Here is a 15,678-nt window from a genome sequence, read left to right on the forward strand (position 1 = left end):
GTTGCTTTGGCTACTTTTATGAAAAGACTGATGATATTGTGGATGGTGGTGACTGAGATGATGACAATGGTGATGATAATGAAGACTATGACAACAGCGAAGATGACTGTGAGGATTAAGAGGAGGATTATGATGTGAATATGATGAGCAGATCAGCTGCCGCATTAGGAGATTCTCTACATTGGAGTTAAATTAATTAAAATTAATTCCTGTAATTCTTGTAAATCGGAATTACCGTGAAACCTGTTTTTTAAAACGTTGTCGTTTCGTAATGTAGGGATGATTAATCAATCTTAGAGCTTTAGGGACATGTCAAAAAGATATTTTCTATAGGATCGCGGCTTATGATTTTTACACAAACGGCTCGTCTCTATTTTCATTTGTGAAAAGGACTCGGTTTTTTGAAGCTTCGCAGACCGATGAGCCGCTGAGGATCGACTGGTTATTGACTTGTTATGCCTGCAGAGATGATGGCGGCCTGACGGCTACAAACTGATTTTTCGGTCGAGCTGAAGTATGCTGCAATGTGTTAGCCGCTCAGTCAGTATATCCGCGTCCCTGCCGATTTTACAACAGTTCACACGGTTTCGTCAAACCGCCAGGTAAGCGGCTTCTGGCTTGATTTTTTTACCTCTGTTATCGCATTTAGAGTTCAGTGCGATTCACTCAGTTACCCGGCTAAAGGCTAAAGGCTAAAGCTGGCTTGTTTGTTAGCTTAGCTTAGGTTAGCTTAGCTCAGGTCTATCCTTTCTTATAACGTCTACTTAAATAACGTTTGAAGTCATTGTTCTTAATATACTTTCTACAAATCGTCGGACCACGGTAAGCAGCCGATAAAAGGCCAAATCTTAACTAATAAGGGTGACTAGCATTTTGACACAATGTAGTTACTGTTACAGGATGAGAAGTCAAAATTACACGTTTAGTCACACCGGTGTTTATTGCTAACTTTACGTTCCCCGGCTGGCTTTTTGTTAGCTGGGAACCGTCTGAGTTTATCTAGCGGTTCTAAACTCAAAACATTCGTCAGTTAACTTAATTTAATTCTCCATTTACATGTGATAAGTCGAGCGCCTGTGAAGAATATAAGTTCGATCACATCAAAAACGAACATATAAGCTATTTCCATTCAGTACACTCGGTAAGTTAACGTTACACGGGACCCTTTAAAGATTCAGCACTTTGAGCACCGCGGACAGTCGGTGTTATTCATCTGTAAACACACGTGTCTGGCCAGAAATTCAGGTATATTGTCTTTAAGATCCAATCGACGTAATTTTGACAGGATGTAACAGAATACAGAGCACATGGTTTGTGTATTTCACCGTGCCGTCAAAGCGGAGGTGGTGTGAAACTCCTCAGCGAAGAAGCCGCTTCCCGGTGACTTTGAACAGCAAGATAGATTTTCAAACCCGGATTACGCCAGGTCGTAGACTGTGTGATGGCTGCCGTCCGGATTAATGAATGATTCAATTCTGAATCACAACCCGAGACGCTGGCTAATCTCCATTTAAAAACCCAGTATAAATCTTGTGCTGGTTGTGGACGGTCGCTGACTGAGAGCAGTGGACTGACTGAGCATGGGGATTGCATTTAATTCAGTGTAGGTTTCATTTAAGAATAGCTGTTTCAAACGCAGTTTAGTGTGACTTTACAGGACCGAGTGGATGAGGAGCCTTAGGTGAGCCAAGCTCTGTGTAAATTGGTTAAACTGATTAAAAAAAAAAAGAAAGAAAGAAAAACCTGTATAATTAAATTATTAAAAGCCATTCAAGGTGGTTTGATGTAAAATGCTTTATTCTAGAGAAACTTACCAAGTTAGAGTTGTTGACAGCGGTGTTGATTGGAACCAGGCGTCTTAAGAGTTTACCTCACAGAAAGTTACTACACAGAACAGTCATGAATACTCTGCCTGATGTATGTGACATTGTTTAGGATAATTTTGTTTTTGTCCTTCAGCATCTATTTATTTATTTATTTATTTATTTCATTCATTCATTCATTCATTCATTTATTTATGTATTTACAATCTATTCATGCCCTAGAGGAACATGGATGGTGCTGTATGGCAAAATAGTAGCTAAAGGAAACATTTTTCTCCCCTTCAGATTTACTTTTTTTTTGTTGTTTTTTTTGTTTTTTTGTTTTTAAACCATTGTCAGTGCTACGTATGAAAAGTCAGAAGACGTGTAGATTCACCATTTTGCATACTTAATAAATAGCCTTATATTTGCATTATAGACATTGCGACCCCTGGTTCCTGCCACCCCAACTGTAAACAAATCCAAGTTGGTAAGTTTTTCTACACTGCACCATTTCCCATCAAACCACTCTTGATGCCTTTGATAACTTCGCAAAGGGAGGGAATTCAGTGCTTTGACGTGTACTACAAAAATAGTGCTAGAGTAATGGTTTTGTGTAAGCCAAGACTGACTCTTTTCAGAATGGTTTGGGTGTGTTGCATCCACCATTTAATCTCCTCTCATCCTCAGCGTTCCCTTGTTTGATTCACCACACAGTTTGGGAAACATTTCGGTTTCTGCTTCAGGGTCAAGTGTCAGTTACGAGTCTGTAATTCTGTAAGTGTAGCAACAAGTGATACAGAGTTAAGCAATGTGTGCAAGAAATTTATGTTTCTGTATTTGCTTAGGCTACTCGCTCTGCAATCAAACCCATTACTAGTTATATATAAATGACACAGTATGTGTATAAGACAGTGAATTGTTTGAGATAACATGAAGAGGATGTACGTAAATTATTATCTCACAGCAGATGATCTTAATGGGAAATCAGTTTTTTTTTATCTCTATTCTGTCTGCGTTCATTGTTGTCAACCAACTTAATGTTTACAAATTAGTATTTAACTTAAAGAAAAAATGGTGCTTTAATAAGACCTGAGCTTAAATCTTTTTTACAACAAATGAACCACAGGTGCTGTCGCTTCCACTAGTAGTGCTCTATAAAAATAGTCTGAAATGCTTATTACAACTTAAAACTGATGATGACAGAAATGTGATAATGGAAACATGTTGTAATGGTGATAATGTCTTCTTTTGTCAGAGTTGTTTCAAACCTCGAAATGAGTGACCCAGCAGTGAACAGGGTGGTGAGTAACATCATTCGCTCTCCAGAAGACAAGCGTGAGTACAGAGGACTGGAGTTTACCAATGGCCTGAAAGCGATTCTTATCAGTGACCCCACCACAGACAAATCATCAGCTGCGCTTGATGTCCACATAGGTAAAGGAGAAAAGCCTCTTATCATAAGTCTTTAAGTATTAGATGCAATATTGGCCTTAAATGCCCTTCACTCTTTTTCATAACATGCCTTTTTTTTCAAGTGTATGTGTGTGTGTGTGTGTGTGTGTGTGTGTGTGTATATATATATATATATATATATGTATGTATGTATGTATGTATAGTTAGTTGATATATAATAAAATATTATACAGTAGTACAGTGCATGTTATTTTACAGTCTCTGATATTTGATCAATTTTGCATCTGTATTTGTCAGATTTTGGGATTTGAGGATATTGAACCTGAAATATACCTTTTGTCTTTCTCCTGTCCCTGTTTTCGTGCACCCTTTGAAAGAGAGCAACTCATTTATCCCTAGGCCTAAAGCATTGGCTGCTGTCCTCTGTCCCTGTCTGCATTTGTAATCTCTTTATGTTGCAGTGGTTGACCTACTCATTCAGATCTGTTGGTACCATTTTGATTCCACAGGTGTGGTGGGGCCACACTGTAACTTTAGCAAAGCATTCAACAGGCCAAGTTAAATTTCATTTTATTGTTAACTAGGGATGATACCAGAATCATATCTGTTTTGGCAGATACTTGTTAAAAAGAATTGTGAGAGCATCAGTTTATATATCACTGATATGTCAGACTGATTGTTTTACTATCTGGTGTTGACCAGAGGAGGGTAGGTGCCCTTTTTGAGTCTTGGTTCCTCTCAAGATTTCTTCCGCTTGCTGTTAGGGAGTTTTTCCTTGCCCCTGTCTAAATTGGCTTGCTCATGGGGGCTTGGGCCCAGATTTTCTATAAAGCTGCTTTGTGACAATGCCTCCTGTAAAAAGCGCTATATAGATAAACTTTGATGTGACTGATATTTGCTGATGCATTTATCTGTATTTTGGAAGATCACAACACTGGACTGCTAAACTAAAATGTCTACACTTTATTCATGTTACTGCGTTCAAACCTTCACATAAATGTTACATTTCTCTGTAAGGTTGATTCAAGTGGATTTAGTCCCAATTTCTACATTTTACATTTATGTATTGGCATTGGCATTAATGGTATGCGAAAAATATCAGACATACTTGTTCAAGAAGTCGTTTTACATGCACTGATTTGTCATTAATGTCTGCCGGTCAGAGAAGTAGGGTACCTTCAGAAGGTTAAGAAGGTGCAGCGTGTCACTAGACATGAGTAGCTCAGAAGAGGATTAGCAGATAACACTGCATCTTCACACTGTCAATAAGACCTACTTTCTTTGCCCTCATTCCCCACTTTTACTCTCTTGTTGAAAACTTGCTTAGCTGTAACTTTTTACAGCTGTAAGTTTTAACTGATAAGGATCTGTGACAAGTTTAAAGGGGCAAGTTTAAATTCAAAGAAATTTGAAGTTGTAGGACGTTTTTTATTTTAATAATTTATTTTTTTATTTGTCGTCACACAACAAAAAAAATGTCCAGCTTGATATTTAGGTCTCAAATGCAAAATCAAGGTAATAGTGATGAAGATATGATGACAATAGTAGATAATTCACTTGTATCCGCAGAAGGAACGTGAGTTCTTTTTAATTGCAAGTGTGCTCAAAGAGCATTCATCAGCTTTATCTGCTCGTTGGGGTCTGAAGCACAACCCACGTTACAAAATGTTCTTCTGCGTGTGGCGTACGATTACACATTTCCACCAGAGAGGTCTTCAAATCACCAAACTTACATAGTGCAGCTTTGATCTCGTAATGACTTCTGAGACAAATTTTGGTTGTGATGTTTGTGGAGCTGAATACATATAAGAATATGAGCATGTTCATTTATTCAGTATTTTAGTGTTGACTTTTAAAGTGTAGGCCTGCCGTCTGTCACGCTGAAAAACACATTGCTTAGTTGATTACGTTTACGTTTAGGACAAAGTGTGTACGTTGAACATTGCGTAGAGTCAGAATACATTTCTGCATGTCTTAAGAAATCACAAAACAACTTCTGCCATTTTACTACTGAGACAATAGAATGGTTACATTGTGAAAAGGATTTACTCACTGAATTAAAAAATAAAATAGAAATATTTTCTCTCATTTACCAGGTTCATTGTCAGATCCATCGAATATATCTGGTTTGGCACATTTCTGTGAACACATGCTGTTTCTGGGCACTAAGAAGTATCCGAAAGAGAACGAGTACAGTCAGTTCTTGAGTGAGCACGCAGGTAGCTCCAACGCCTTCACCAGCGGAGAGCACACCAACTACTACTTCGACGTGTCCCATGAGCACCTGCAGGGGGCGCTGGATAGGTGAGTGAGTGGGCGAAAGAACTGTTTTGTTCCAAACCGCTGTGGTGAATTCCTTGAATTAATTTATGTACTGTTTCATTTTCCCTCAACTGTGAATCCATTTCCAAGTGTCACCATGGGAGAGTGCATCTGTAAAGATCATGTGTCTACTGTGTGTAACACCACTGTGATGCTGGCTCACTTTTAATTGAGAACCTGAATTAGAAAAGTGTCATCTGGCAGGCGTGCGAGGTTTAAATATTAAAGACCTTTAAACACAAAGTCTCTGTAGGGACAGCAGGTGTGAAACTGTTAAACTATGAATAAACTATGAATAGAGTTTGGAGATCAGGTGTCATTTGCTGGTGGTATATGATTACTTCCAGTGTGAGTTATGTTGCTCTCTGGTTAGGTAATGTCAAGACAGTTTGCTATACCTGTTAATGTTTTTTTATTTTTTTTTATTTTTTTTTTTAATAATACATCAAAATGAATTGTATGCAAATTAAATATATAAATCTGCATTAATATGTTAGGGCTGTCAGTGTTAACACATTAATCCAGTAAATTAACATCACTACTTTTAATGCATTTTCCTAGTTTGAGCGTTCAAACCATCTGTAGTAGTGCAGACTGGAGCCCAACTGCTCATGTGCTGTATGTTGCTATGACAGAATCTGTGGTTGTATCCCTCTCGTTTAAATACAGCTTTTAAATCACTTTAACAAGAATCCACAGGTCGTATGAACAAGAACGAGATGGCTGCAATCACATAGGAGTTATACACACTCCCCGAGCACTTTATTACGAACACCTGTACACCTACACATTTATGCCATTATCTAGTCGGTCAGTTATGTGGCAGCACTGCAGTGCATAAAATCATGCAGATATGGGTCAGCAGCAACAGATAATGTTCACATTAACCATCAGAAAGGGTAAAAAATATGATCTCTGTGATTTTGACCGTGGTATGATTGTTGGTGCCAGACAGGTTGGTTGGAGTATTTCTATAACTGCTGATCTCCTGAGATTTTCACGCACAACAGTCTCTAGGGTTTACTTGCAAGGTGCGCTGAAGAAAAAATGTCCAGTGAGCAGCAGTTCACTCGACGGAAAAGCTTTCTTCATGGGAGTGGTCAACAGAGAATGGCCAGACTGGTTTAAGCTGACAGAAAGGCTACAATAACCACTCCATACAATTGTGGTGAAGAGAAAACCATCTCAGAATGCACAACATGTTGGACCTTGAGGGAGAGCAGCAAAAGACCATGTCAGACAAGAACAGAAAGCTGAGGCTGCAGTGGGCACAGGCTCACCAAAGCTGGAAAAACACAGCCCGTTCTGATGAATCTCAAGTCACACAGTGAGGCACACAGATGGTAGGGTCAGAATTTGACACCAACAGCATGAATCATAGACCCAACCTGCCTTGTGTCAACAGTCCAGGCTGGTGGAGGTGGTGTAATCGAGTGGGGAGTGTTTTCTTGGCACAGTCTGAGCCTGTCAATACCAATCAATCATCACTTCTCTGCCACAGCCTATCTGAGTATTTTTGCTGACCATGTGCATCCCTTTATGGCCACAGTCTTCTGATGGCTACTTCCAGCATGATAATGCACCATGTCACAAAGCAAAAGTTGTCTCAAACTAGTTTTTACGAACTTCACAGTGAACTCATCGTGAGTTCTTCAGTGGCCTTCCCAGTCACCAGATCTGAATCCCATAGAGCATCTTTGGGATGTGGTAGAACAGGAGGTTCGCAGTATGAAAGTGCACCTGAAAAATCTGCCCGAGTTGCATGTTGTGATCATGACAACATGGACCAGAATCTCAAAGGAATGTCTCCAACATCTTGTGGAATCCATGCCATGAAGAATTGAGGCTGTTTTGAGAGCCAAGGAAGACCAGTATTATTATGGTGTTCCTAATAAAGTGCTCTGTATTTTTAGACTCTTTGGTTGGAACATGCAGCCAGTGTTGCTCTCACTGGATGTCACGGGATGATTTTCATGTTCAGGTTCATGTGAACCCTACATTCATATGATAAAAAATAATGTTATTGAGCTATTCAAAGTAGTGCAAACATTCTGATAAAGCTCCTTTTGCCCATTTATAGTTATTATAAAGTGCACTGCATTTTAAATGGGTAAAAAAACTTTCATTTTCAATAGCTTGGGATACTGGCTCATTGACAGGCCTAAATTATATATTTTAATAAATTAAAATTTATATAAATACCGTGTGTGTGTGTGTGTGTGTATATATATATATGTATATATTAGGGCTGGGCGATAAAACGATAACGATAAGTATTGCGATATAACTTTTCCTCGATGGAGCGATAAGACATGTTCGATAAATGTTCGATATATTACACCATTTTCACACTTCCACGTTTTAGCGAAAGCCCTGGTGGCGTTTTCTACTGCAAGGAAAGCGACACTACTCTGCTGTCGCCAGGAGAGGGCGCACTTCTGAATTTTTCGACTTGATTAGAGAGGGAGGGGGCCACGAGTAAAAAAAAGGGTCACCAAATATACTTTAGCAACGGCTGAAACGCGGAGTTATACATTCCCTGTTTGAGTGGAGCGACCGGCGATCTGTTCTCCTGTGACCGAGTGTGAGTGACGAGGTCAGTGGCGTAACTGTACTGTCCTACAGTGAACTCACCTCTTTACTAACATCCTAACAACTTTAGCGGTGTTAAATCAGGTCTGCAGCGCCGTGTTACAGCGCCAAACCGTCATATTTTAGTATTAGTGCATTCTCGAGCAACGAAAGTGAAAGAAAGAAGTGGGTTCATGTTCGAAAGTAAACTGAGGAAGCTGTGAGGCATTGGAGAGCGGGAGAGCGCTATCTTTCCAGGCGAGCTGTTTTTAGCTGCTGGCTAACTTGAAGCAGCGCTCCGGCACAACACAGTGAATTGATGATACGGTAGATCAAACGACACAAAATCACCGCTTTCAGTTTAAACATAGCTAAAAGGAGGACTCTGTGACTGGTGTGAGAGATTCACACTGCAGATAATGCTTTTACACAGTGAACGTCAGATATACTGCGGTTCACCCCTTAAACTACTACGGTAGCATAGAGAAACCCAGCCGTCGCTGGCTGGTGTCTGAATACTGTGATATGCTCTGACATGGATGTGGTAGGAGTGACAGCAGTGACCTACCGAACCGAGTTGACGTTGTTGAGAAACTAAAGAGTTTAGCTCTGTTGTTGGCCACTTGTTTAGCATTTGTAACGGGGTAGCCGAGCGCTCGTCACCAGACAGCTAAAAATAATCTGTTTTCTTTCTTAAATCATGACTATTACAAAAATTGCAGCTGTGCTTTTCAAGCTGATAAAAACAGCTCAGAAACCTTCTCCCACTCTTCCATGGCAGATTAGTGAAATGTTCCACTGTTTGGTGAGTGTTTGTCATGATCGGACCATAAGTGATAGTTTAAAACCACAATTAACCACCCAGGAGCAAAATCAGCCTTCAAACGTGAAAGAAATCATGATTTGACATTTATCGCGATATGTATCGATATCGAACGATATGAATTTTGTTTATCGTGATAACGTTTTTGGCCATATCGCCCAGCTCTAGTATATATATATATATGTGTGTGTGTGTGTATGTACGTATATATGTTTATATATGTATATATATATATATATATAAATTTTATTTATTTATTATTTATTTTACAGTATTTCTTATTTGAATTTGATTGAAATCTGGTCTTCTGACCATAAATGACAGTAATAGTGGGAATAGGGGTTACTTTTTGGAAGGAACTGATGGTCAAAAGTTCAATTTTCTCTTGTCCTCAGTCATTCATCTGCTCATAGTCATTGAAGTATTTAGGCCTCAGTTTACAAAGGACTGCTCAGGCTTTGTTAATGGATGAAAGTATCTTGGAACTTTTTGAGTCAGACCAAAATGAGAGGTTAGATTTCATTCGTACATGTCTAAATTATCTAGTTAGTGTTGACCTGCTAGATGCAGTTGATCAGCTTGGGATACTTATCTGTCTAATTGTGTTTTGCCAGCTTTGTATAGTCACTCAGCAGTTTGCATGCCATATTTGCATGGCAGTTGAGTTGTGCTTCAATTGTTCCAGTAGTTTTACATATGTGTAAAAGAGCAGATGTTACCACCTAAACTGGACAGCACCATTTTTTTTTCTTTTCCTTTGGGCGCTAGGCAGCTTAAGTACATAATGGCTCTTTGTTTGTCCAATTGGGTGACATACTTTTTGTTAGGTATGTTATTGTTGGCATTATGGACTCTTAAGCTAAATCATCTTGGTTAAATATTTTGCTCTTTTGAGCAAACAGTCTTACCATAATAAGTAAATGCCGGTTATTCACAGAAATATAAATAAGCGTCTTAAATCCTCTGTACATCAGTAGTGTCTGTATGATTTTTGAGCCAACAGTAAGCAAAACTACTAAACATTATTTGTTCTCTGGGTAGGTTTGCACAGTTCTTCTTGTGTCCTCTCTTTGACGAGAGCTGTAAGGACCGTGAAGTGAATGCTGTGGACTCTGAGCATGAGAAGAACCTGATGAATGATGCCTGGAGACTCTTTCAGCTGGAGAAGGCCACCGGGAACCCTGATCACCCATTTAGCAAATTTGGGACAGGTATCTGAGCTACAGAAAATCCAAGTTGAGGAGGGAAATGCCCTTGTCTTGTGCAATAAGAAACCCTAAGTGCATAAATAAAATTCACTGAGAAGTCTCAACATTCATAAATCTGGAATCTGAGGTGTCATACTCACTTTGAATCCTTATCTGACTTTGGTGAACAAAGTCTTAGTCTTGAGCATGACCATGAGTAGTGTATTTTGGTGTGCTTTGTAAATCATTGAACAGCAAGGAAATGTAGGTTAAATAAGTTTAACACACCCAAGATACTACTTGCTCAAAGCACCATTTCCTAAAAGACTGCTGTAGGACTTTGTGATGACAATAGTTTGCATGCCATATTTAAATGACTGTATATGTGGAGGTAAACATAAATGTTTGATTTAAAACGATTTATCTGTGCTCTAGAAACCAGACCTAGGCCAGACAAGCATTTTTGTGCCTCACCCCATCTCCTTTTGTGATTGAAAGGTAGGCCAGAGCTTGACAGGGTCTCTTAAGAGCTGTGTATCCTTCTTTGTTCAGTGAAGGCCACTGAAATGCTGAAATAACAGGCGCTAGGGAAAAATGTCCAAAGCAATTTAGTGTGATTTGCCATCATAAGATTTATCTGAGCCCGGAATAGCCAGTTGGTGGCAGTCTTGGGTTATATAAGCCTTATCTGCTCTAAGAATAGCCTTGCTCAGGTCGACTACAATGGCATTAATGAAAACCAGTGACGTTCTGCACTGACCCGAGATCAGAGTAAGACTAAGAATGCACAAGTCCTTCCAGCTGGCAAATGTGAGAAATGGAGCTTATGTCTGATGTCCAGATGCTGTTTGTTTTTCTACCGTGAGGTAAAAGAGCCATGCGTCCCCACACAGCCCATGAGAACAAGCACACAGCCTAGTGAAGGCTTGGGCACGTGATCAGAGACTACTAATTCAGTTCACAAAATTCACTTTCCTGCATACTGAACATAAGGAACTGGGCTTGGCTGGGTTTTCTTTCTTAAATCTTGCCACACTAAACTCTAGTTGAAAGTGCTGGATGTTCCAGGAAGATTTGCATAACTCTGTATAACTGTTTAACAAATGCATTTTTTTTTCTTGTAGGTAACAAATTGACTTTGGAGACTAGACCGTCACAAGATGGCATTGACATTCGTCAGGAGCTGCTGAAATTCCACTCCACTTTTTATTCTTCGAACCTGATGGGACTTTGTGTTCTGGGGAGAGGTCAGACACACACACACACACACACACACACACACACACACACACATACACATACCCCTACCCGACTGCAGTTACTTATGCTTAAATATGTGAAATTTTATTCCATCTCATACAGATTAGTTTTGATCCTGACAGCAAGATTCTAATTCCATGCTTTGGTACATATGCAAATTGCACACACAGGTCACACAAGAGAACTCATTTGTTTGACTTAGCACTTTCAAGCACTTGATTTTAAACGCTTTTGGCAAATTTCCCGCTTCAGACATTTCACCAATGAGTCCCTCCACTGGACAGAAACTGTTTGTAAACATTTTCTTTCTGTGCTGGCCTCATTGGTGTGGAAAAAAGCAGCTTTCTGAAAGCAGCTTTCTGAAAGAGTCTCTCTTCTGTTTCGTTCTCTCCTGAGCCATGCTGTTTCACACTTAAACAGGTTTCAAAAACAAACAGTCCCCTGAAATCTTCTAGAGTACACTTTTATGAGTTTGGGCCCATTCTGCCCTTAAAATGATCTCTCTCTGCCTCTGGTTTTTCTACTTTCCTGTGCTAAGGTTGATTTATTAAATTATTATCTAAATCAATTTCAGACTGTTAAAAAATAACGCTGCTCTGTTCATTATCTGTGGTCATGATGTGTTTTATGATGTTGCTTTTACATTTGTTTTAATGTTACATGTTCCTCGGACTGGAGGAGACGGGCATTTGGCAGCTGTTTACGATAGCATGACCTCATAATGAATGACTTCCACAGCTCTTTGTACAAAGAGCTAGTACAACATTTTGTTTTTTTAGTGCTTCTGCCAATAAAAGACACAAACTTGCATTCAGACAGAGTACCTTAAATCTTTACTGGCATTTTTTTTTACCTTGGACACTTGGATCCTTTTTTTTTCTTCTCATGGGTCTTTTTCATAGGTTCTTGCAAGCATTCGGGTGTATGAGAATCAGGATGGTAGAAAATACTTGTAATTGGGTATAAAGATTTGCATCATGTTCTTCGTCCCCTGTGTTTTGTCAGAATCTCTGGATGAGTTGACTTCTATGGTTGTTAAGCTGTTTGGAGAGGTGGAGAACAAATCGGTGCCTATCCCAGAGTTCCCTGTGCATCCTTTCCAGGAAGAGCATCTTAGGGTGAGACTTGGGCAACATAATGGTATTGCACTAGCACGAGCATCAAACAGTGGATTCTTATGAAGCTTTTGTTAGATATTATTTGAAATAGAATTTAAGTGTCGAAGAAAGTCTGTTTCCTATTCCAAATATGTTGTCTTAAAGTGATTAGTTGTAAATATATGTGTACTCTGTCTTTCTGCAGCAATTTTACAAGGTCGTACCCATTAAGGACATCAGGAACCTGTATGTGACCTTCCCTATTCCAGACCTGCAGAAATATTACAAGTCTAACCCTGGACATTATCTGGGCCACCTGATAGGACATGAAGGTCCAGGCAGCCTGCTGTCTGAGTTGAAAGCTAAAGGTGAGGGCATGCTGAGTTGATGTAATTGCACAAACTGTAATGCTCTTGTTTACATGTACGGTATAGATGCTATTTTTAATGTTTTGTGATATCAAATGTCTACATTTAAGTTAAACAGTTTTATTTCTGTAGGTGTGACATCTTAATGTCAAAGATTAATGTCAAATCTCTGTTTCAGGCTGGGTAAACACTTTAGTTGGAGGCCAGAAAGAGGGAGCTAGAGGTTTCATGTTCTTCATTATCAATGTGGATTTAACAGAAGAAGGTCTATGTAAGTACCATTGGAGAATATTTAAGTGGTTATTTTTAGTCTTGTTTTTGTTTATATGCCTTGTCTCTCTATTACAAGGGTTATCTGCCTTTGGACTGTTTGAAATAACTCTTTGTTTGTGCTTGAGCTCTGTTTTAATTTTTTTTCAGTGCATGTAGAAGACATCATCTTTCACATGTTCCAGTACATCCAGAAGCTGTGTACAGAGGGCCCTCAGGAGTGGGTCTTCCAGGAATGTAAGGTAAGCCAACAAGCTGCTGCTAGATTTGTGAGTAATGAATTCAGCCAGGCGTAGACATAGATGCGTATTTATCAAGATTATTTAATTGAAAACACATTAATCACCCAGGAGCATCAGTTGTAATCATGAACATTCCTAAAGTTATGAAAAGGAATAAAACATTTACTATAAAACGCTGTGAAATATAAACTGAATGGGCATCCAGGTGTAACCCCATGTCACAAGAACAACATTTTCCTATATTGCACTGACAACTGGTAATCAGATGTGCAAACAAATAGGAATGGTATATATGTGGGTGGAAGGCAGGAAATAAAGAGTGTGACTGTTCTACAGCTATCAACAAAATGGTAGCTAAGGTCTGGTTGTGCTGATCTCAATCAGTGATCTGAAGTGATGAACCTTCCCATTTTAGGGGTTTAGGTGTTTTACACATCTGACACCTGATCTCATCTTATATCCTCAAGCTAAAATGAGCAAACTGTCCATGAAAAACAGTTCATAAATAAAGTTAAAACCTCACTCTGTTGAATGAATGAAGTAACTCTAGCGAACGTTATCTACATTCTTGTTGAAAGTTAGTGAGTTTCTTTTGTGTTTCGTCTGTGCAGGATTTGAACGCGGTAGCCTTCAGATTCAAGGATAAGGAACGTCCGCGTGGATACACCTCTAAAGTGGCTGGACTGTTGCATGTAGGTTCTCTCTCTCCACTCCAACTTGAAAGGTCATCACCATGACTACATGTGCTTATCCAGTCAGCTACTGATGTCATCTGCCCACTGCCTGCAGATTGAAGAAATGTTCTTTGTCAGGGGAGTGTACAGATGATGAGTTATGATGGATGTCTTGCATGAATTAGCACCTCATATCACAGCTAATTTGTTTGCAACCTTTTCAGGTTTTAACTGGTCTTGGCAATGTTTATATATATATATATATATATATATATATATATATATATATATATATATATATATATATAAAATAAAATAAAATCCTCAGTGCTTGTCAAATTTGACATGTTTATTTTCTAGTACTATCCACTGGAGGAGATTCTTGCAGCAGAGTACATGTTGGAGGATTTCAGACCAGACCTTATAGAGATGGTGCTGGATAAGCTGAGACCAGAGAATGTCAGGTTAGTCAAATATATATATGTGCTTGCACACTACCTCAGTCTGCCTGTCTGTGATTCATTTTTCTTCTTCTTAACACCACTGAATCACTACAAAAACATTTATTTCTGTATATGTATCTTTCTTTACAACTTCACTGAGCAAATGTAGCCCCACATATTCCCCAGCTGTACCTCAGATGATCCGCTGCCATCTCAAATGTACCCCACTGAAGCCTCAACTTTCAGCCCCACTGTTGGAACCATGCATGCACATATTTTAAAATATGAGAATATTTCCTAGACACAATTCATGACCTCAGAATGGGTCAGGCAGAGTTATTCCTGCCTCTTAGAGGCGATTGGCTTTGCCCAGACTTGGGATAAATGCCTTGCCTTTCTTCAAAGAAGTATCTTCACGTATGAGCTCTTTCACTCTGAATATCAGTATGCTTTTTTATTTTTTTAATTTTTTTGCCATGCTGCTTAGGGCAAAACAGGACTGTGGCTGGTTACTGCCTTATCATCTGGTTTTGAAGTGTACTCTCTGAGACTGTGGGATTGTGCTACTGTGTGTGTTTGGAAAAGAAGCACCTTTTCTCATCCAAATTCTCTGGAATGTGAGAGAGCCTTGCGAATTCAATTTCCTCTGTAGCTTCAAAAGAGAATTGCTCCGCTGTCAGAATTGGTTCATACCCCCCAGGCCATGTTATCTTTGCCTTCTTCCATCCAAGGGCGAGACATCAACAGATTTCATGTTGTAGTCAGTTGGGTTTCACATTGGAGCCTGCTGTGGTTGTCATGCTTAGGAGTCCCAGTATCTTATTTGTGATGTACATCAAAACAAACTGTACGTTTTCACACTTGTCCCCAATATGCTGGGTCTGCACCTAGGACAGATTCTGTGCTCGTTTGAGGGAAGGGGCTCATTATCACATGCGACGCACCTGTGTTCGATTTCCCACTTGGGCGGTTACATCGCTTTATACCAATACGAGTCTTTAGGCAAGACTCCTAACAATGCTTACATCTGTAACATGGTTAAATTGAGGTTGCTTTGTATAAGGGCATCTGAGCAATGCTGTAAATGATAAACAGCAATTATTTGTTGTGTGCCATGTCAATGGGCAGGAAAGCTGCAAATGAAGAGCCATTCTCTATTGGAAAGACTTTTAGCCAAGCACGACAGCACAGGAAGTGCATTCT

General features: G+C 39.4%; 1 protein-coding gene across 3 annotated transcripts in view; it reads left to right on the forward strand.

Annotated features, from left to right (window-relative positions):
• The first annotated feature begins 348 nt into the window (after positions 1 to 348).
• Positions 349 to 15,678, forward strand: part of ide (insulin-degrading enzyme) — a 39,128-nt gene continuing 23,798 nt past the window's right edge. The window contains exons 1-12 of one of the 3 annotated variants that reach the window (XM_036574553.1): positions 465 to 602; positions 2,242 to 2,292; positions 3,061 to 3,239; positions 5,315 to 5,522; positions 9,976 to 10,145; positions 11,246 to 11,368; positions 12,387 to 12,499; positions 12,684 to 12,846; positions 13,025 to 13,117; positions 13,267 to 13,358; positions 13,970 to 14,050; positions 14,393 to 14,496. In XM_036574553.1, coding sequence (XP_036430446.1) covers positions 3,080 to 3,239; positions 5,315 to 5,522; positions 9,976 to 10,145; positions 11,246 to 11,368; positions 12,387 to 12,499; positions 12,684 to 12,846; positions 13,025 to 13,117; positions 13,267 to 13,358; positions 13,970 to 14,050; positions 14,393 to 14,496 — 1,307 coding nt within the window. In that variant the 5' untranslated portion in view covers positions 465 to 602; positions 2,242 to 2,292; positions 3,061 to 3,079. Of the gene's footprint in view, positions 603 to 2,241; positions 2,293 to 3,060; positions 3,240 to 5,314; positions 5,523 to 9,975; positions 10,146 to 11,245; positions 11,369 to 12,386; positions 12,500 to 12,683; positions 12,847 to 13,024; positions 13,118 to 13,266; positions 13,359 to 13,969; positions 14,051 to 14,392; positions 14,497 to 15,678 lie in introns of all 3 variants that reach the window. The other 2 variants (XM_036574552.1, XM_036574551.1) reach the window with 2 other exon arrangements.

The sequence above is a fragment of the Colossoma macropomum genome, unplaced genomic scaffold (genome assembly GCF_904425465.1).
Source record: "Colossoma macropomum unplaced genomic scaffold, Colossoma_macropomum, whole genome shotgun sequence".
NCBI lineage: Eukaryota > Metazoa > Chordata > Actinopteri > Characiformes > Serrasalmidae > Colossoma > Colossoma macropomum.